General features: G+C 42.1%; 1 protein-coding gene across 1 annotated transcript in view; it reads right to left on the bottom strand.

Moving 5' to 3' along the window:
- Positions 1-22,635, bottom strand: part of LOC126456399 (agrin-like) — a 335,045-nt gene that overhangs the window by 102,063 nt on the left and 210,347 nt on the right. The window contains exon 4 of the mRNA XM_050092152.1: positions 1,652-1,687. Within this exon, the coding sequence (XP_049948109.1) occupies positions 1,652-1,687 (36 nt within the window). The remainder of the gene's footprint in view (positions 1-1,651; positions 1,688-22,635) is intronic.

Raw genomic sequence — 22,635 nt, 5'->3', positions numbered from 1 at the left:
GTTAGGCCGTCTTCCGCTCACGCCCCAACATAGTGCAGCCCGCCTCCAGTGGTGTCGCGACAGGCGTGAATGGAGGGACGAATGGAGATGTGTCGTCTTCAGCGATGAGAGTCGCTTCTGCCTTGGTGCCAATGATGGTCGTATGCGTGTTTGGCGCCGTGCATGTGAGCGCCACAATCAGGACTGCATACGACCGAGGCACACGGGGCCAACACCCGGCATCATGGTGTGGGGAGCGATCTCCTACACTGGCCGTACACCACTGGTGATCGTCGAGGGGACACTGAATAGTGCACGGTACATCCAAACCGTCATCGAACCCATCGTTCTACCATTCCTAGACCGGCAAGGGAACTTGCTGTTCCAACAGGACAATGCACGTCCGCATGTATCCCGTGCCACCCAACGTGCTCTAGAAGGTGTAAGTCAACTACCCTGGCCAGCAAGACCTCCGGATCTGTCCCCCATTGAGCATGTTTGGGACTGGATGAAGCGTCGTCTCACGCGGTCTGCACGTCCAGCACGAACGCTGGTCCAACTGAGGCGCCAGGTGGAAATGGCATGGCAAGCCGTTCCACAGGACTACATCCAGCATCTCTACGATCGTCTCCATGGGAGAATAGCAGCCTGCATTGCTGCGAAAGGTGGATATACACTGTACTAGTGCCGAGATTGTGCATGCTCTGTTGCCTGTGTCTATGTGCCTGTGGTTCTGTCAGTGTGATCATGTGATTTATCTGACCCCAGGAATGTGTCAATAAAGTTTCCCCTTCCTGGGACAATGAATTCACGGTGTTCTTATTTCAATTTCCAGGAGTGTAGGTCACTGCGGCAGAGGCACGCAGCCAGGACTTTGGTAAAAAAATGTACGTTTTTTTCTCATAGTATTACAATACCTTTGTATTACTCTTGTATCGTTACTCTCACGTTCAAATTAATATCGATTGATTAGTTTTATTAATACTGGTAACTCCTTAATATCTTCACTGTATGTAGTGCATATGAATCAAAAAGTAGTTAACTTTGTGGCTAGTCTGTCTCGTCTATTGAATGAATTACTCACGGTGTTATGTGGAAAAGTTCAGCGATCAAACACAAACAGGTAGAGTTAATTTATTGATTACCATGTCGACAAATACGTTAGTTAAATGTTCAGATGTGTGTCAAATCTTATGGGACTTAACTGCTAATGTCATCAGTCCCTAAGCTTACACACTACTTAACCTAAATTATCCTAAGGACAAACACACCAATGCACGAGGGAGGACTGGAATCTCCGCCGGGACCAACTGCACAGTCCATGACTGCAGTGCCTGAGACCGCTCGGCTAATCCCGCGCGGCAATACGTTAGTTATTGACATACCAATATATGCTTGTCCTTTAACAAACTTCATAATAAGCCTTTATCTGATTTTGAGGTCTCATCTAAATGTACATCTGAACTTCTGAAGTAATTTCCTGTAATTACTAATTTATTTTGGAATTACGTCTATTGATGATTTTGCACTAAGGAACGCCTATTTGCAAAACCATTTATTGTTCAAAAGCTGTAATTAGCCCTACTAGTTAGATACAAATTAATATTTATTCATTGTAGAGGGGAATGGCTTTTACCAGTCATTAAAGAAAACAAATAACACTGGAGCTTACCTTCTGTAGGAATTGGAGGTATATCGTAGCTGAAATCTGGAAAAGAAAAAGGATGCTTATTTAATACAAAGAAATTTATGTCTTAATGGATAAACAATAATATATATTTTATAAACGTAAAGACAATTACACAAAAAGGTTTGCATTTGCAATGACACTTGTTATTATTAGCTCATTTATACCGCTCTAAACGTTACAACTATTTCATTCACTGGTAAATAAATTAAACTCCTGCAACGAATGATGAATCAAATAGTTTTGGATATATAAATCAATAGAGTTGACATCAGGTATACTGTACAGCTGCAGATCAACCAACGCTCCTTTTTATCGTGCTTTCACGTGATACAAAAAGTGATGTGCATTGGTGGTTTGTCATTTCGAGTTATCCTGATAATAACTTTCATAGTGCCCCACGTGTCAATAAAAAGTAAGTTTAATTAAAGATAAATCATCAAACATAACATATAATGAGTAGATCAGAAGATGTGAAACGATTATCAGTTCATAAATCGGGTATTCAGTATGTAATTCGATCCGTGTTACATGCAGTTACCACGTCAAAGCAATGTAAATTGGCACTATCAGCAAAAGGCGATAAAGTGAGCACCATAACGTGGGATCACTTTCGAGAAGATATGGCTACTCAGCACTGTAAGCACGACAGGAGACGATTTAAAACTGATTTGGAAGTGACATAATGGCAAATTAGGTTTGTTTTTAAGACACGCTGTAACGGTCTTGAGCGTTAGTTACCTTTGAGATTAGGCGTAGTGAGTTGACGTTAGTCAAGAAGGCCTTTAAGGCGACAAAGATGTCATTATCAGCACTTCACTGACTTTGTACAAGCTCGGGTAATAGGACTTCGAGAAGCTGGATGTTCCTTCTGCGATGCTGCAGAAAGACTTGGCAGGTATGTAGCCACAGCACACGACAGCTGGCAGCGGTGGTCACGAGAAAGTCCGGTCGCAAGGGAACCAGGCTTCGGACGGCCACGTGGAATTACCGAGAGGTAAGACCATCGTGTTCGGCTTATGGCTCTGTCGCATCGTTTAGCTTCTGCAGCAGCAATCTGAGCAGCAGTGACACAACGTACTGTTATAAATCGTTTACGTCAAGAACAGCTCTGAGCCGGACGCGCTCTACAGTGCATTCCACTGACCCCACACCACCACCTTTTGCGATTGTAGTGGTGTAAACGAGAAGTCATTGGAGGGCAGGTTGGAGATTTCTGGTGTTTTCTGATGTAAGCTGGCACCGATGCCAGTAATCGCCGTGTGTCTAGTGATTCGATCTGTTATGCTGCCATTCATGAACAGCATTCCAAGGGTGTTTTCCAACAGGATAACGCTCGACCACATACCGCTGTTGTAAGCCAGCATACTCTATACGGTTTCAATCGACATGTTGCCATGGCCTCTTCGATCACCAGATCCGTCTCCAAACAAGCACTAGCGTATTTTCCAACAGGATAACGCTCAACCACATACCGCCAGCATGCTCTACACGGTTTCGATCGACATGTTGCCATGGCATCTTCGACCACCAGATCTGTCTCCAAACGAGCACATGTGGGACACGGCAACACTAGCGTCATCCACAACCAGAATTAACCATCCCTGTTTTGACCGATCAAGAGCAACAGGCGCGGAGCTCCATCCCACAAACTTACAACCGCCACATGTACAACACAATGCATACACGTTTGCATGGCCTGCATTCAACAATACGGCGGTTACACCAGTTATTAATTTACCACATTCCACATTTGCATTGGCTTATCTCGCCCTTATACAAACCTATGATCTTGCAATGTTAATCAGTTAAATAGTTTGACAAACGTATTCTAGAAATATCCTTACTGTACATTAATTACTTTTTGGTGCTACAATTTATTTCCTCAGTGTATCATTGACTGGGTTATATCAAGGGATTGCCTTCATGGAGCGCATTTGTAAGGACTTCGCTGCCGGTAGGAAAGGGAAGTGTATGTCTGTTAAAACGTGCAAGGTGGACAATTACGCAACTATAATTAGCACTGGATGAGAGTTATGGCATGTCACGAACTGCGCATTGTTGTCATAGGAAGTTGCCTGACTGCGTGTGTCACAGTACCGAGCTGTGATTGCGGCGGTAAAGTATGTGTGTTGGCTTCTAAACTCTCTGATCGGCGCATTTCATGAAAGAAGCATGACTTAGGAGGAGTTGAGAGAAGTGATTCGGCAGTAAAATACGGAGTTGTTATCTGAAGAGCTAAAACGTCTGTTGGCTTATAAGCTCTCTGATAGGCCTGTCTCCAAGAAAAGGGAGTGGCTTGAGAAGAAGTTGAGAAATGTGATTGGCAGTAAAATACAGAGATTGTATTGGGAGAGCTCTTGTTGATTATTCCTAAGTAATTTACGATTGTTTCCGTTTGCAGTGATATGTCGCCAATAGCGTAATCGAAAAGTAGTCGATCTCTTCACCTATTTAGGCAGCACGTTACATATATTTACATTCAGTGCCATAACCTCACTAAAATTCCAATATGGTTCACTAGGTCATTAATATAAACCGTCTGCAGCTCCCCTATATCCAGTACAAATCAGTTTCGGTGATTTATAAGTTCGTATTTTACTCACTAAACGACTGTGCAGAATCGTATCAATTGTCTTCCAACTTGGCCGATGTCCACGACCTTCCGGACCTCAGGGACGGAAAGAGCGAGTTGAGTTTCGCAAGATCTCCGTTCATGGAATCCACACTGATTTTTTTTTTTTTTTTTTGTGTAGGAGATCTTCGATATTCAGATTCGTTCGGAGTGTGTGCATCTGCATTACAGACAGATTATCTCGATTCATTGTTGATGGTTCACAGAATCAGTTGCAGGTTATCTGTCTAACGGCTTCCAGGGGCAACAAAAATTTGATGCTTCAATATTTCATATAATTATTGAATGAATTTACACATTTGAAATACTGTCATAATTCAGTTGTATAATTTTCTGTTAAAGGCTGAACACAATAAGAATTGTATTACAGTTAGAAACTGTATATATGCCTTCAAGCAGCGTAGCTCACTACGCACAATTACCCCAACTATGTCCATCGAGAACATGGAATAACCCCCTTGAGAGTCTCAGAAGACTGTCTCCATGACATTACCAGCAGAGGGTGGGGCTAGACTTTTTCTTTGGAGGAGAGGTGATGTGACGCCACTTGCCGTTTTGCGTTTGGAAGTGATGAGCCGATGTTTTATCGCCTATGATAATATTCGACAAACATTTGTCAGGATCAGACCCGCCAGGTTAGCCGAGAGCGCTAATGCGCTGCTTCCTGGACTCGGGTAGGCGCGCCGGCCACGGATCGAATCAGCCCGCCGGAATAACGACGAGGGCCGGTGTGCCAGCCAGCCTGGATGTGGTTTTTAGGCGGTTTTCCACATCTCTCTAGGTGAATACCGGGCTGGTCCCCACGTCCCGCCTCAGTTACACGACTCACAGACATTTGAAACACATCCGCACTTTATCATGATTTCCACTAGCTGCAGACAGATGGGGAACTCTGATTCCGTCCCGAGGGTTACGGGGTGGCGGCAGGAAGGGCATCCGGCTACCCCTTCAAATTAACATGCCAAATCCGACTTAACCACGCCAACCCCGCGCAAAATGCGGGACACAGGCGCAAGCGATAGACAGATAGATTTGTCAGGATCAGCCTCATAACGCGCAAGCAATTCCTTACATCTCCTTCGTTGCTGTGTTCTCTTTGGCAGCGAGGAGCCCAGCGGGCGCACACCTTCGAGTACCCCAACTTGTGGGCGAGTGTGTCAGCACTACCAGCAGCGACGTACGGTCGAGCAGCGAGATGTCTGATGGTGATCCGTCGATGTCTTGGAGTGAGAGTGTCCACGCGTTCAGACAGTGCAGAAGTGGCAGCTGTGTGTGTCCGGCTGGCATGTGGGAGACAGAGCAACTCCGCGTGACCTTGCTGCAATGATGATAGACGCTTTGCCCAACGACACACCGTGCTTTCGTTCACTGACGGGTCTCTGTAGATATTTTGCAATCGCCTATGAATTTCTGTGGTGCTCAACTCAATGACAACTTCCTGCTTGGAATGCAACCCCGTTACAAACCCAATTTTCAAGGTAACTTATAACGCCGCCGCTATCAGACTATAGAAGCTGAAGCGGGATTATTCCACGATATCCCACAACAAATTTTGCACTTCTTCAACCTAACCTGGGAGAGAAAAGAATGGTTGCATTATTTATCCAAAACCCCTCGTACATCTAGTGTTTCATAATGAGAGCTTATGGTAACTTCCGACAAAAATTTAAATACTATCTCAAACCTTTTCCAATATTTTTCTCGCTTACACGTTTGACGTGAAAAGTTTAACATATGAACTCATCTGTAAAGTAATCAGACATCTGAAACTGTTTTATTCATGGGAGCTCGATTCTTTAATGAACTGACTGTTTACTGGTACCATATGTCCCGTAATTCGACAACAGACTGACGTCGGCGATGTAGGTCTATAATTATGCGCTTCTGTCTGACGACCGTTCTTGAAAACAGGAATGACCTACGCTCTTTCCAGTCTCTAAGTACCCTTCGTTGCTCTAGTGACCTTCAATGAACTACTGCTAGAAGAAGAGCGTATTCTTTCGCATAATCTCTGTACAACCTCACAGGCACCTCAACTCGTCCAGTTGGCTTTCCACTGTTGTTCACTTTTAGTTGATTTTTAATTCCGCGATCGGTTACCTCTGCATCTGCCATCTAGGCATTTGTGCGATGATTGAAAGGAGGAAACGAATTACAATCTTTCGCAGTGAATCAATCTCGGAAGAAGGAATTCAGTATTTCAATCTTTTCTCTGTCGTCCTATGTTCCAGTGCTATTGCGGTCACTAGGAGACTGAACAGATGATTACGATAAGCTCACTGACTTTACACAAGACCAAAACGCATTAGGATTTTTAATCAGGTACTTCAGCAGTATTTTACCTACAAATTCATGGAATACTTCTCTCCTTGCCCTCCTCCCGCTCACTTTGGCTTCATTCAGATTCTGTTTGTCTACAAGGCTTTCACTTCGCGTAAGTCGGAGATTAATGTCTTCGCTTTCGCAAATTTCTAACGCGAGAGTTGAACCTCGGTGGGTCCTTCACATCCATCACTATCTTGATCAGCACATGTCGAAGGTGTATTGTACGCGTGGACGTCCAATATACTGTAGACGTTGGACTCCAGTGGAATGTCAAAAACGACAGATATCCTCAGCTTGACGAGGAACGATACTTAGAAACATTTTGAGCAGCAGAAGAAATGAGTGGAGTCATATGTCGACTTAGATGGGCTATAATATCAAGACGACAGCTATTAACTGAACTGCTTAGTTAAGGCAACTCCTGCACCAGCCTTATTTGATTTGTGTCAGTATATGTTTGCAGAATTTTCTTTCCGCGTAGAAGAACACGTGTCCTCCTCATCTACTGTCACTAAAGTAAACGAAAGAGTTGGATGTTGTCCCAGTGAAGAATACAAGTCAAGTTCGGAGAAACAGTTGAACACTACTACGCTACGACGTATAGTCCAATCGGAACTCTTACGAAGGTGACTTTTTCTGAGTGCTCGTTGACGTCATGACACGGGATTGAAATGCAAGTTTTTCCTTTGACTTGTTATTTTCTCCAGTTTGTTTTGTCATGTAATCAAGTTGCTATCACCATAGCAGACTTCCAGGACTAGTCTGCTTAGCACTATGTTTGTAAAAAAGCACTGATGTCCCAGTTTATTATCAGGGGTAAACGAAACGTTGCAAAAAAAAAAAAAAAAAAAAAAAAAAAAAAAACAGCCACATCTCTCCAATATGAACGGTGGCATGTAGAGAACTGAACTGTTATAGTTTAGAGAGTATTTTTATGGATAATACAGCGTGAAATAGTCACAGAATACATATTTTTCTCTATGATATGTAACACACAGGTCAACATTCAATCTTTTTAATGCACAGTTTGTTGTAACTCACTTACAGAAAGATAGATTTGTAATGTTCTACGATCGCTAGCGATAATGTCTACCTGCGATGAACAACGAGGAACACATTTCATTTGTGATATCGGTGAATGTTTCTCCTGCCGCAACTATTTCGTATCTGTGGATGTGGGTCTGCCATCCTATATTTGCATTTTCCTTTTTAATGTTCGATGCGTTTGAATGCTTTTATTTCAGCGTCATACTGATTAGTACTGCAGAGATTAATCTCATTCAACCAAGAAGGAAATAACGTTGTGTCAGATTAAAATTGCGCGCCTATCAGGGAGTGAAATCCCGGTCTGTAGCTTTCGTGGACAGCTGTCTACCGAAAAAAACTCCTAACTCGCTCTTCCTACTGCGGTTTGCAACCGCGTTTCATTTAATCACAAGTCAGCAAGGATTTTGTTTGTCCACATCAGTTATAACTGTAACACACGCACATCATTTGTTAGTTGTAATGCACAGCAATAATTACTGTTATCAAGTAGTTTGCAAAATATAAATATACGCCAACCTACTGGGAGTAGCCAAGGCACTCTTGACCCGAAGGTAGTTTACGAGCTGTAAATGATAGCGGATGATCAATTTTTCCTTCGTAAGTTCCTGCGATAGTTACATATCCTCCTAACGTATATGTGGCAAATACAGTCAACTCCCGGCTGCATTGCAAGAAGAGATCGACTTGCAAATCTATTTTTCTGCTTGTAAACTATCTACTTACTCAGTACGGATAAAACAGCGTGATGCTACGCTCGTGAAATCTCGCTATATCGTTAAATTTCTTGATAAAGATGAAAAGCATTGTTTAATATATATTTACATGTATTTGTGTTTATTTATTATTGAGAGACAATTACTTATTATTTTACGTGTCGAGAGCACTTACGAAAGGCAAGTCTTCTGGTCCAGACGGTACACCTATCAGGTTCCTTTCAGAATATTCAGACACAATAGCGCCTTTCTTAGCAATCATATGCAACCGCTCACTTGACGAAAGGTCTGTTCCTAAAGATTGGAAAGTAGCACAGGTCACACCAATATTCAAGAAAGGAAATAGGAGTAACCCACTGAATTACAGACCCATATTACTGTCCTCAATTTGCAGTAGGCTTTTGGAGCATATACCGTACTCGAACATTAAGAATCACCTTGAAGAAAATGACTTATTGATACATAACCAACACGGATTCAGAAAATATCGTTCTTGTGCAATACAGCTAACTCTTTATTCCCCTGAAGTAATGAGTGCCGTCGACAAGGGATCTCACGTCGATTCCATATTCCTAGATTTCCAGAAGGCTTTTGATACCGTTCCTCACAAGCGACCATTAATCAAATTGCGTGCATGTGGAGTATCGTCTCAGTTGTGTGACTGGATTCGTGATTTCCTCTCAGAGAGGTCACAGTTCGTAGTGATCGACGGTAAATCATCGAGTAGAACAGAAGTGATATCTGGCATTGCGCAAGCTAGTATCATAGGTCCTCTGCTGTTCCTGATTTACATGAATGATCTAGGTGATAATCTGAGCAGTCCCCTTAGATTGTTTGCAGATGACGCTGTAATTTACCGTCTACTAAATTCATCAGACGATCAGTTCCAATTACAAAATGATCTAGAGGGAATTTCTGTATGGTGCGAAAAGTGGCAATTGGCACTAAACAAAGAGAAATGCGAGGTCATCCATATGGGTACTAAAGGAAATCCGATAAAGTATACGATAAATCGCACAAATCGAGGGGCTGTCAGTTCGACTAAATACCTAGGAATTACAATTACGAGCAACTTAAATTGGAAAGACCACATATATAATATTGTGGGGAAGGCGCAACAAAGACTGCGCTTTGTTGGCGGAGCACTTAGAAGATGCGACAAAACCACTAAAGAGACAGCCTACATTACACTTGTCCGTCCTCTGCTGGAATATTGCTGCGCGGTGTGGGATGCTTACCAGGTATGATTAACGGAGGACATAAAATGGTTCAAATGGCTCTGAGCACTATGGGACTTAACATCTGTGGTCATCAGTCCCCTAGAACTTAGAACTACTTAAACCTAACTAACCTAAGGACATCACACACATCCATGCCCGAGGCAGGATTCGAAACTGCGACCGTAGCAGTCCCGCGGTTCCATACTGAGCGCCTAGAAACGCTAGACCACCGCGGCCGGCACGGAGGACATCGAAAAAGCGCAAAGAAGGGCAGCTCGTTTTGTGTTATCGCGCAATAGGGGTGAGAGTGTCACTATGATACGCGAGTTGGGTTGGCAGTCACTGAAACAAAGGCGGTTTTCTTTGCGGCGAGATCTATTTACGAAATTTGAGTCAACAACTTTCTCTTCCGAATGCGAAAATATTTTGCTGAGACCCACCTATGTAGGGAGAAATGATCATCATGATAAAATAAGAGAAATCAGAGCTCGAACGGAAAGATTGAGGTGTTCATTTTTCCACGCGCCATTCGGGAGTGGAATGGTAGAGAAGTAGTATGAAAATGGTTCGATGAAACCTTTGCCAGGCACTTAAGCGTGAATTGCAGTGCAACCATGTAGATGTAGATGTGTAGATGTAGATGTAGATACAGCGGAACCTTTGACTGATATAATATTGTCTATAAATCGACTGTGACTGTGCAGCGGACATTTCTTGACTATTGTGCTTCTCTGTGGTGAGCACTATTTTATAGTAAATGTACAATGTATAGTTCTCTCTAGTCAGACGTGAATCATAAAGGACACTCACAGAGTTTGTCCCGTGGAGAAATTAAGTTTAGTGTTGTGGCAGCCATTAGAGTCATTCAAATTTGATTTGGTATTGTCCGTCAAAGTCATTGTTCTGTAATCTAACGACGTGGAGCTCCAATATAGATGGTTATTGCGTGCCTACTCGTTTCGAGGATTCAAACCCTTATCTTCAGGAGGTAGAGAAGTAGTGTGTGGATAAGTTGAGGATTTGGGTCTGATGGGAGGCGTACCAGGGCAGTCCGTGCAGTTGCTACGACCACTGTGCCCGATGGCGCAGTGGTCAGCGCGTCTGCCTTGTAGGCAGGAGACCCGGGTTCTGATTTTCAACTTTCCCCGTCGATTTAAATAATTGTTCACTGACAGCTAATGTCATTAATTCCTTTGTGTCTTGGTTCACCGAGGCTGCAGGATCAAAAGAACAGACACCACATATAGGAACATTATCTGTTTACAGTCTTTATGTTAGTGCAGAACACAGACTCCTTTTCACAGCATCAGGCCAAGTACACAACAGATAATTTGTAGTGTAGGGAAACTAAAACCTAAAGACGGCTACAGAAGTCATCTGGATTGGCCTGCCACGACAACAATTCCGCTGTTCCCAAAAATGAACTGTCGCACGACATTCCACTTTGTCAGTGACTGCGAAATTTTGTTTTGGTTCCTCTAACTTTGTGCCACGGTCCTGCGGCGCGGGGATTTCAGTGTGTACCATGATTGCAGACTTGTACCTGCAAACAAACAAATAATTGGTTACGTTCATCGAGGAAATAACACTTTAAGACTAGTCCTCGTATGTGGCGTAGGTATGAAAGTTTTAGTAAACAGAGTTGCTAGTTCGACCACGTTATTTCGAGAATCAGCTTGCCATCCAGCCTTATTCTATGAACTCTTTCATTTGTGTTTCATAATTTTTACTAAAGTTACTCTACGATCAGATGAAAATGTCATACTTCTCGTTGACAGTATTCCCACTTTATCGGAGTCCAGACATCGCGGCTATTTTCTCATCCTGGAGGTAGCTTTATTTTATTTCCGTGGTTAGAGGCGATGTTGTGGATGCAGAGTGATTTCATTATTTTACAGCGAACTTTCCTGTGCACTTTTTTTGACAAAATTTTTGGATCGTGCTGTTTACCATTAGAAGGAGCAAACAGAAATATATTATGAAAGAGAGATGATAACTGTTACCCAGAGCAACCAAGCATAATGGTGCAGTTTATTAGAGCTCAGCTGCAGTTAGCCTTGCAGAAATGCCGTCATAAAGAGATATAAAGGTGAAACGTTCCCTTAGAAAAATTATGAATTACTGTGCTGGTAAACCTCTTACGTTATTTGATTAACAAACAGCTGAGCAAAACTGAACGTACTCAGACATTTCTCTCTTTACTTATTCTGATCATCACTAAACTGACACACAATATTTTTAGCTCAACGCAATCTGACTTTCAATCATCCCTACAGAAGAATCGCCTTGACTAACAATAACCTATACCTTTCATGAACCACTTACCTCACAAAAATCTTCGTTACTCGAACTACTGCAATACAGCGAGCGCCAATACTGCCAGCTAAATAAAAGATTCCAACTACTGAAGGCACTAACTACTGATAGGCATAGTTAGCAAATGAAAGATTTTCATAGAGAACAAACAATGTAAAGTGCCAGCTAAATAGAAGATTTCCTTTTTCTGACGGACACTCGTCCAGATCATCCGCTCTCAAAACTCTGGCGTCTCTCTCCCCACATCCACCACTGCTGGCGGCTCACCTCCAACTGCACAACGCTACGCGCTGTTCACGTCCAACTGCCCAACACTACACAAGCGAATATTACAACAATGAGTTCAACGAGCCACAGACTGTACACATCACAGTCAGTGATTTGGCGTTACCAACAGAAAAACCTAAACAGCCTACTTACAAAGGTCACAAATTGGTAACTCGAATGGCTGCGCGCAGTTTTATGATGAAGGAGAGAGAGTTGAAGCAAGAGGATTGTGTACCTAGGAACGCACGATTATTTTGGTCGATACTTCAGTCTGGTGGCTGATTTTAGAATCATGTAAAGGAATAAGCACTAGACATTCCCATAAGCATTTCCGACATTTTCTACAGTTTTTATTGTAGCAAGGTATGGGGTTGTGTTTTGTGCAGCGTCTGTAATATTCCGTTTTCTACACATTTAAGTACTGTACGCAATTCATTACACAACTGAAGCTGTTTGCAATGCATTGTTAATTCTTCTGTTTCACAATTTTGTGTCTAGTAAGTTATTTTATATTTTTGTAACTAGTTATGTGAGGTGTGGACGATGAAGCCATACTTCGTTGATGGTGCACCATGTTTTATCTTGAAACAGAAGCAGGTTCTTTTTTCTTTTTTTTACCATGGAGCATAGGATATTACAAATTAACTGAGTTTCGTTAATATCTTAAAAGTTTTACCTACCTTGGAAATGGAGATTTGTGTCAGTTGCCAACGTCTTCAGTTTCAAAATGTATTTAACTAGTAACTGGTTTTTCGATAATACTTCTGATTATTTTGATTTCACTTACTGATTATTGCTGCGTAGTAGAGTAATAAGGTAACAGCTAGAACACTAAATACAGTAGTGACAAGATATTCTCGTGTGGAACGCATTTAACTTTTAACAGAATATTGATTCCTAGGGACATGAACATGTACCGTGGAACGTGTTCTTACATTTGGAAATACTTTAATTTTCCGGATGAATTTTTGTAATTTGTGAAAAAGTTTACAGCACATAAAAAGTGAATACGGAAAACGGAATAAGAAAATATATTAAACTTCTATTACAGGGCTGGCTGGGGGCAAAAATCTGACGGTAAACACTGTCTCCTACGTGTGGAAGGAGAACTATTCAACGGTAGCGACGAGCGTGCAGTAAGCCTCTGAAATTGAGAGAGGGACGTCACTGATGGAAGCTACGTGAAATTTTCTTCCATCTAAGCCGTTGTGACCGATTTCTTGATGGTGTTGGGAACTAGGGGATTCCGAATGGAAAACATACGTGCAGTGAATGCTGAGCATAATGACACAATATTTATGTCTTGGGACTAATGTTCCGGTTAAAATACCAGACTGACCATTCTGGTTTACGAATTCCCTGATTTTCCGAAATCAGTCCGATCCAATGCCGAGGACGTTTCAGCAGCAAGACCGTATCCGATTGCTTCGTTGAAGTCCAGCTTAGCTATTGTTCCCATTCTAACGATCCCCAAGTCTAAGTGAATTACAGTTTGCTTCCTTCGCTTAGCAATATATTACATTGGTTAAAACATTTTTCTAATCTATATATTCTGGTAAATTTTAGATTTTTCTAATCTACTGTTTCTTTTTTCATTCACAGCAGACCTTATAGTCAGGGCTGCCACAGACAGGTTAAATCATTTTGAAAAGATTAGACCGCTTTAGGTGTAAATCCTTTATTTATAGGCATGACCGATATCGCATCATTTTAGCTGCTTCATTAGGTGCAATATCTACAAAATGATAGACAAAAGTCATGTAAGGCAAGAACACATAACTAAAATGAAAAATATATGCAGCACGAATGTACTCACAAAATTAAGTGATGTTCCTGTCGAGAAAAGTGAATGCGATTGAGGCGTAGCGCCGTATACCGATCCTGCCTTGGAGGCGGTTAAGTGGGAGATGTGTCTCAGAGCTGGATAGTGACAGATGGTGACGCGAGACTGGACGCGCGCGTAGTTTATGTATCAGCCGACAGAGGACAATATTGGATAGGGGAATGATTTAGTTTCGATTGTGCCCACTAGAGTGCACTAAAGTAATAGAATGTTTTTCATAAACTGTTCTAGTATTTTCTGAAAGTGTTATTATGTCTTTTTGTGTAGGTAAAATGTTATAAATGTGTTTTACATCTACATCTACATGACTACTCTGCAATTCACATTTAGGTGCTTGGCAGAGGGTTCATCGAACCACAATCATACTATCTCTCTACCATTCCACTCCCGAACAGCGCGCGGGAAAAACGAACACCTAAACCTTTCTGTTCGAGCTCTGATTTCTCTTATTTTATTTTGATGATCGTTCCTACCTATGTAGGTTGGGCTCAGCAAAATATTTTCGCATTCTGAAGAGAAAGTTGGTGACTGAAATTTCGTAAATAGATCTCGCCTCGACGAAAAACATCTTTGCTTTAATGACTTCCATCCCAACTCGCGTATCATATCTCCCACACACTCTCCCCTATTAAGTGATAATACAAAACGAGCTGCCCTTTTATGCACCCTTTCGATGTCCTCCGTCAATCCCACACCGCGCAGCAATATTCTAACAGAGGACGAACGAGTGTAGTGTAAGCTGTCTCTTTAGTGGATTTGTTGCATCTTCTAAGTGTCCTGCCAATGAAACGCAACCTTTGGCTCGCCTTCCCCATAATATTATCTATGTGGTCTTTCCAACTGATGTTGTTCGTAATTTTTACACCCAGGTACTTAGTTGAATTGAGAGCCTTGAGAATTGTACTATTTATCGAGTAATCGAATTCCAACGGATTTCTTTTGGAACTCATGTGGATCACTTCACACTTTTCGTTATTTAGCGTCAACTGCCACCTGCCACACCATACAGCAATCTTTTCTAAATCGCTTTGCAACTGATACTGGTCTTCGGATGACCTTACTAGACGGTAAATTACAGCATTATCTGCGAACAACCTAAGAGAACTGCTCAGATTGTCACCCAGGTCATTTATATAGACCAGGAACAGCAGAGGTCCCAGGACGCTTCCCTGGGGAACACCTGTTATCACTTCAGTTTTACTCGATAATTTGCCGTCTATTACTACGAACTGCGACCTTCCTGAAAGGAAAGCCGGCCGCGGTGGTCTTGCGGTTCTAGGCGCTGCAGTCCGGAACCGCGGGACTGCTACGGTCGCAGGTTCGAATCCTGCCTCGGGCATGGATGTGTGTGATGTCCTTAGGTTAGTTAGGTTTCAGTAGTTCTAAGTTCTAGGGGACTGATGACCTAAGATGTTAAGTCCCATAGTGCTCAGAGCCATTTGAACCATTTGAACCTGAGAGGAAATCACGAATCCAGTCGCACAACTGAGACGATACCCCATAGGCCCGCAGCTTGATTAGAAGTCGCTTGTGAGGAACGGTGTCAAAAGCTTTCCGGAAATCTAGAAATACGGAATCAACTTGAGATACCCTGTCGATAGCGGCCATTACTTCGTGCTAATAAAGAGCTAGCTGCGTTGCACAAGAACGATGTTTTCTGAAACCATGCTGATTACGTATCAATAGATCGTTCCCTTCGAGGTGATTCATAATGTTTGAATACAGTATACGCTCCAAAACCCTACTGCAAACCGACGTCAATGATACAGGTGTGTAGCTCGATGGATTACTCCTACAACCCTTCTTAAACACTGGTGCGACCTGCGCAATTTTGCAACCTGCAGGTACAGATCTATCGGTGAGCGAGCGGTTGTATATGATTGCTAAGTAGGGAGCTATTGTATCAGCGTAATCTGAAAGGAACCTAATCGGTATACAATCTGGACCTGAAGACTTGCCCGTATCAAGCGATTTGAGTTGCTTCGCAACCCCTATGGTATCTACTTCTAAGAAACTCATGCTAGCAGCTGTTCGTATTTCAAATTCTGGAATATTCCATTCGTCTTCCCTGGTGAAGGAATTTCGGAAAACTGGGTTCAATAACTCCGCTTTAGCGGCACAGTCGTCGGTAACAGTACCATCGGCACTGTGCAGTGAAGGTATTGACTGCGTCTTGCCACTTGTGTACTTTACATACGACCAGAATTTCTTCGGATTTTCTACCAAATTTCGAGACAATGTTTCGTTGTGGAACCTATTAAAGGCATCTCTCACTGAAGTTCGTGCCAAATTTCGCGCGTCTGTAAATTTTAGCCAATCTCCGGGATTTTGCGTTCTTCTGAACTTCGCATGCTTTTTTCCGTTGCATCTGCAACAGCGTTCGGACCTGTTTTGTGTACCATGGGGGATCAGTTCCATCTCTTACCAATTTATGAGGTATGAATCTCTCAATTGCTGTTGCTACTATATCTTTGAATTTGAGCCACATCTCATCTATATTTGCACAGTCAGCTCGGAAGGAATGGAGATTGTCTCTTAGGAAGGCTTCTAGTGACACTTTGTCCGCTTTTGTAAATAAAATTTTTTGCGTTTGTTTCTAGTGCATTTGGAAGAAACGGTATTGAGCCTAGCTACAACGACCTTGTGATCACTAATCCCTGTTTTAGTCATGATGCTCTCTATTAGCTCTGGATTGTTTGTGGCTAAGAGGTCAAGTGCGTTTTCGCAACCATTTACAATTCGCGTGGGTTCGTGGACCAACTGCTCGAAATAATTTTCGAAGAAAGCATTTAGGACAATCTCGGAAGATGTTTTCTGCCTACCACCGGTTTTGAACAAGTATTTTTGCCAACATATCGAGGGAAGGTTGAAGTATGAATGATGCGTGATTGTGGTGTAAGGTTAATATGAAGATAATTGTTTAACGAGTTGTGTAGTGGGATTTAGTGTGGGAACATTTCGAAGAAGTATGGATATGGACAAAGGGGATTTTTGTAGAATAGATTTGTAAAGTAAGTTTATGGGAGAGTAAGTTAATTTAGGTATAAATAACAATAGTAAATAACGTTATGCATAAGCAAAACTTCAGCATATTAGATACTTACGTCGGTAAAAAGTACAGTCGTTAAGTTTACTATTTTGCGATTGGTTATTGAGGAAAAGCGCGGATTGACGCGTGAGAATGTTGTTGTGCTATTGGCTGTTAAGTAAACTGACCAGTGGTAAAGCAATATTCTTCGCGCGCCTTTCTCTGCTGGCAGAGAAGACTGAGAGTATTCTAGAGAAGAGTCGAAGCCTAGCCATGAAAGAGATCGGACGTGTGTAGTAGTAGTTCCGATGGAAATGATAAGTTGCCGGATCTAGCAGTGTTACATACATCAGAAGTGTGGTAAAGTGACGGCATAATTATTCCGATGGGTGTGTAGAAATTTCGGAATTTTTAAGTGAATTTTGTGACGAAAAAAGACATACTGTATATTCCTCGTGGCGAGTTGAGCAGGTCGGTGGCTAAAAACTGTGACTGCATTTGGTACCGACAGACTTAAAATTTGGCGAGCATTATCAATCAAAAACAATCAGTATTTTTGTAGCTATTACGTTTTCGGGAAATGCAACACCATAAACTTGCTAACCTGAGTGAAAGGGGTTGTGAGTGACTGTGTTAAGACTAGCACGGTCTTGGCAGTGATACTCGTCCACCTAAGTTTCAGAATATATTAACTGAGGACAAAATTTCCAACCTTTCATTTGTGTGAAAACTTTCTCCCGAAACGTAGATTAGTGACTAAAATTCCAGCCTGGTTCACGTCGAAGTACAGTAGGTTTCAATCGGCTTTCCTACTGATGATCTGCTGCGAAAATGTTCACAGGTAGGTGCACGTCCGTCGTAAAGGGACGGAAGGAACCGCGCCGCCGCACGATGACCCAGCGTTAATAGTCAGAAATTTTTTGCTAGTTAACGGATGTCAAATACAGAAGAGCATAACGTAACACAGAACTAAAGCTAATAACAGTAAATTCACAGAAAAAGACTATCAGATAGGTAAAATACTAATAAATTTCCCTCACAACGAGCAAAAGTATCTGGTAAGCAAACGGGATCCCCATCTACGGCAATGCTGATCAAAACAGAAGGTTACCATCATCTATGGTATTATGTAACTTTAAGCAGCTCACGGTCCCTTATTTAAGTAAAATAGATCAAAAACTCGCTGGTAAAGACCCATTTATTCAGTCTTAAATTGTAGTTTATCCCCAAAAAATCCAGTATAAAACCGTGATAAGGCTCAGCACGAAACTGACATTAAGTGAAACGAGGCTGAATCGTGTCGTGCTTAAACAGCTCAAACGGCAGAAAGTAACGCATTGCGAAGCCAGATGGCATGAAGCTGAACTTACCCAAACCAAGTGCGAGCACTGAATTTGTACAAACAGGTGACGGGTGTAGACGCAACTGCACATAACGCCAGAGAGCGACCTGAGAGAGAGAGAACATGTGGAGCGCGCGTGCGCATCTGGGGATCACGGATAACTAGACAATTAGAATGATAGGTGAGCTGAGAGGAATGCCGGGTAATCCCTTACAACCTGTTTAAAACCAACATAAATTCGTAAAACCTATTATTGTTGCCAATGCTGTCCATGGAAAAACAGAACGTTAATGGGTGACAAGTTGTTCAAGACAGCAGCTATTAAAAGTTCTAAACTATGAGATGCAACGATAATATATAAATAGAACTAATACAAGATAGATTCTATACCAGCACGATATACTTTACAGGAATTGTGATTGATTTAAAATTCAGTAAAAAGGATAAAAAACTGACAAGATGTTGTTGTTGTGGTCTTCAGTCCTGAGACTTGTTTGATGCAGCTCTCCATGCTACTCTATCCTGTGCAAGCTTCTTCATCTCCCAGTACTTACTGCAACCTACGTCCTTCTGAATTTGCTTAGTGTATTCATCTCTTGGTCTCCCTCTATGATTTTTACCCTCCACACTGCTTTCCAATGATAAATTTGTGATCCCTTAATGCCTCAGAACATGTCATACCAACCGGTCCCTTCTTCTTGTCAAGTTGTGCCACAAACTCCTCTTCTCCCCAGTTCTATTCAATACCTTCTCATTAGTTATGTGATCTACCCATCCAATCTTCAGCATTCTTCTGTAGCACCACATTTCGAAAGCTTCTATTCTCTTCTTGTCCAAACTATTTATCGTCCATGTTTCACTTCCATACATGGCTACACTCCATACAAATACTTTCAGAAACGATTTCCTGACACTTAAATCTACACTCGATGTTAACAAATTTCTCTTCTTCAGAAACGCTTTTCTTGCCATTGCTATTCTACATTTTATATACTCTCTACTTCGACCATCATCAGTTATTTTGCTCCTCAAATAGCAAAACTGCTTTACTACTTTAAGTGTCTCATTTCCTAATCTAATTCCCTCAGCATCACCCGACTTAATTCGACTACATTCGATTATCCTCGTTTTGCTTTTGTTGATATTCATCTTATATCCTCCTTTCAAGACACTGTCCATTCCATTCAACTGCTCTTCCAAGTCCTTTGCTGTCTCTGACAGAATTACAATATCATCGGCGAACCTCAAAGTTTTTATTTCTTCTCCATGGATTTTAATACCTACTCCGAATTTTTCTTTTGTTTCCTTTACTGCTTGCTCAATATACAGATTGAATAACATCGGGGATAGGCTACAACCCTGTCTCACTCCATTCCCGACCACTGCTTCCCTTTCATGTCCCTCGACTCTTATAACTGCCATCTGGTTTCTGTACAAATTGTAAATAGCCTTTCGCTCCCTGTATTTAGCCCTGCCACCTTTAGAATTTGAAAGAGAGTATTCCAGTCAACATTGTCAAAAGCTTTCTCTAAGTCTACAAATGCTAGAAACGTAGGTTTGCCTTTCCTTAATCTTTCTTCTAAAATTAGTCGTAGGTCAAATGGTTCAAATGGCTCTGAGCACTATGGGACTCAACTGCTGAGGTCATTAGTCCCCTAGAACTAAGAACTAGTTAAACCTAACTAACCTAAGGCCATCACAAACATCCATGCCCGAGGCAGGATTCGAACCTGCGACCGTAGCGGTCTTGCGGTTCCAGACTGCAGCGCCTTTAACCGCACGGCCACTTCGGCCGGCTAAGTCGTAGGTCAGTATTGCCTCACGTGTTCCAATATTTCTACGGAATCCAAACTGATCTTCCCCAGGGATGGCTTCTACTAGTTTTTCCATTCGTCTGTAAAGAATTCGCGTTAGTATTTTGCAACTGTGACTTATTATACTGATAGTTCGGTAATTTTCACATCTGTCAACACCTGCTTTCATTGGGATTGGAATTATTATATTCTTCTTGAAGTCTGAGGGTATTTCGCCTGTCTCATACATCTTGCTCACCTGATGGTAGAGTTTTGTCAGGATTGGCTCTCCCGAGGCCGTCAGTAATTCTAATGGAATGTTGTCTATTCCCGGGGCCTTGTTTCGACTCAGGTCTTTCAGTGCTCTGTCAAACTCTTCACGCAGTATTGTATCTCCCATTTCGTCTTCATCTACATTCTCTTCCATTTCCAGAATATTGTCCCCAAGTACGTCGCCCTTGTATAGACCCTCTATATACTCCTTCCACCTTTCTGCTTTCCCTTCTTTGCTTAGAACTGGGTTTCCATCTGAGCTCTTTTCTCCAAAGGTCTCTTTTATTTTCCTGTAGGCAGTATCTATCTTACCCCCTAGTGAGATAAGCCTCTACATCCTCACATTTGTCCTCTAGCCATCCCTGCTTAGCCATTTTGCACTTCCTGTCGATCTCATTTTTGAGACGTTTGTATTCCTTTAAGCCCTGCTTCATTTACTGCATTTTTATATATTCTCCTTTCATCAATTAAATTCAATATTTCTTCTGTTACCCAAGGATTTCTACTATCCCTCGTCTTTTTACCTACTTGATCCTCTACTGCCTTCACTACTTCATCCCTCAGAGCTACCCATTCTTCCTCTACTGTATTTCTTTCCCCCATTTGTGACAATTGTTCCCTTATGCTCTCCCTGAAACTCTGTACAACCTCTGGTTTAATCAGTGTGTCCAGATCCAATCTCCTTAAATTCCCATCTTTTTGCAGTTTCTTCAGTTTTAATCTACAGTTCATAACCAATAGATTGTGGTCAGAGTCCACATCTGCCCCTGGAAATGTCTTACAATTTAATACCTGGTTCCCAAATCTCTGTCTTACCATTATATAATCTATCTGGTACCTTCTAGTATCTCCAGGATTCTTCCATGTGTACAACCTTCTTTTATGATTCTCGAATCAAGTGTTAGCTATGATTAAGTTATGCTCTGTGCAAAATTCTACCAGACCGCTTCCTCTTTCATTTCTTTCCCCCAATCCATATGCACCTACTATGTTTCCTTCTCTCCCTTTTCCTACTCTCGAATTCCAGTCACCCATGACTATTAAATTTTCGTCTCCCTTCACTACCTGAATAATTTCTTTTATCTCATCCATATCATCAATTTCTTCATCGTCTGCAGAGCTAGTTGGTATATAAACTTGTACTATTGTAGTAGGTGTGGGCTTCGTGTCTATCTTGGCCACAATAATGCGTTCACTATGCTGTTTGTAGTAGCTTACCCGCACTCCTATTTTTTTTATTCATTATTAAACCTACTCCTTCATTACCCCTATTTGATTTTATATTCATAACCCTGACCAAAAGTCTTGTACCTCCTGCCACCGAACTTCACTAATTCCCACTATATCTAACTTTAACCTATCCATTTCCCTATTTAAATTTTCTAACCTACCTGCCCGATTAAGGGATCTGATATTCAACGCTCCGATACGTAAAACGCCAGTTTTCTTTCTCCTGATAACGACGTCCTCTTGAGTAGTCCCCGCCCGGAGATCCGAATGGGGGACTATTTTACCTTCGGAATATTTTACCCAAGAGGACGCCATCATCATTTAACCATACATTAAAGCTGCATGCCCTCGGGAAAAATTACGGCTGTAGTTTACCCTTGCTTTCAGCCGTTCGCAGTACCAGCACAGCAAGGCCATTTTGGTTAGCGTTACAAGGCCAGATCAGTCAATCATCCAGACTGTTGCCCTTGCAACTACTGAAAAGGCTGCTGCCCCTCTTCAGGAACCACACGTTTGTCTGGCCTCTCAACAGATACCCCTCCGTTGTGGCTGCACCTACCGTACGGCCATCTGTATCGCTGAGGCACGCAAGCCTCCCCACCAACGGCACGGTCCATGGTTCATGGGGGGTGGGACTGACAAGATAAGGAAATTTAATTTTTCTTTTAGATAGCACCCAGAACGAAACCGAGAAAAACAGGTTACTACACGCAAACTGGCCGAGTCAAGGCCACAGAGGGGATTGGGTGAAAGTAGATAAATTTTTTCTCAAGTACCGAATCGCCAAAACAGGATGATAGAATGTAATAGAAAGCATGACGGAACAAAAAAGAAAAGGCCTAAACAATCCATTGACATAAGCAATGTTAGACTCTTTTTTGGATCCCGCTCCTGTCCATGGTATCCAGTTTTTGTGTGGTGAAAACCTCATTAACTT

This window comes from Schistocerca serialis, chromosome 2, assembly GCF_023864345.2.
Source record: "Schistocerca serialis cubense isolate TAMUIC-IGC-003099 chromosome 2, iqSchSeri2.2, whole genome shotgun sequence".
Lineage (NCBI taxonomy): Eukaryota > Metazoa > Arthropoda > Insecta > Orthoptera > Acrididae > Schistocerca > Schistocerca serialis.
This window is presented reverse-complemented; position numbering and strand designations above follow the sequence as displayed.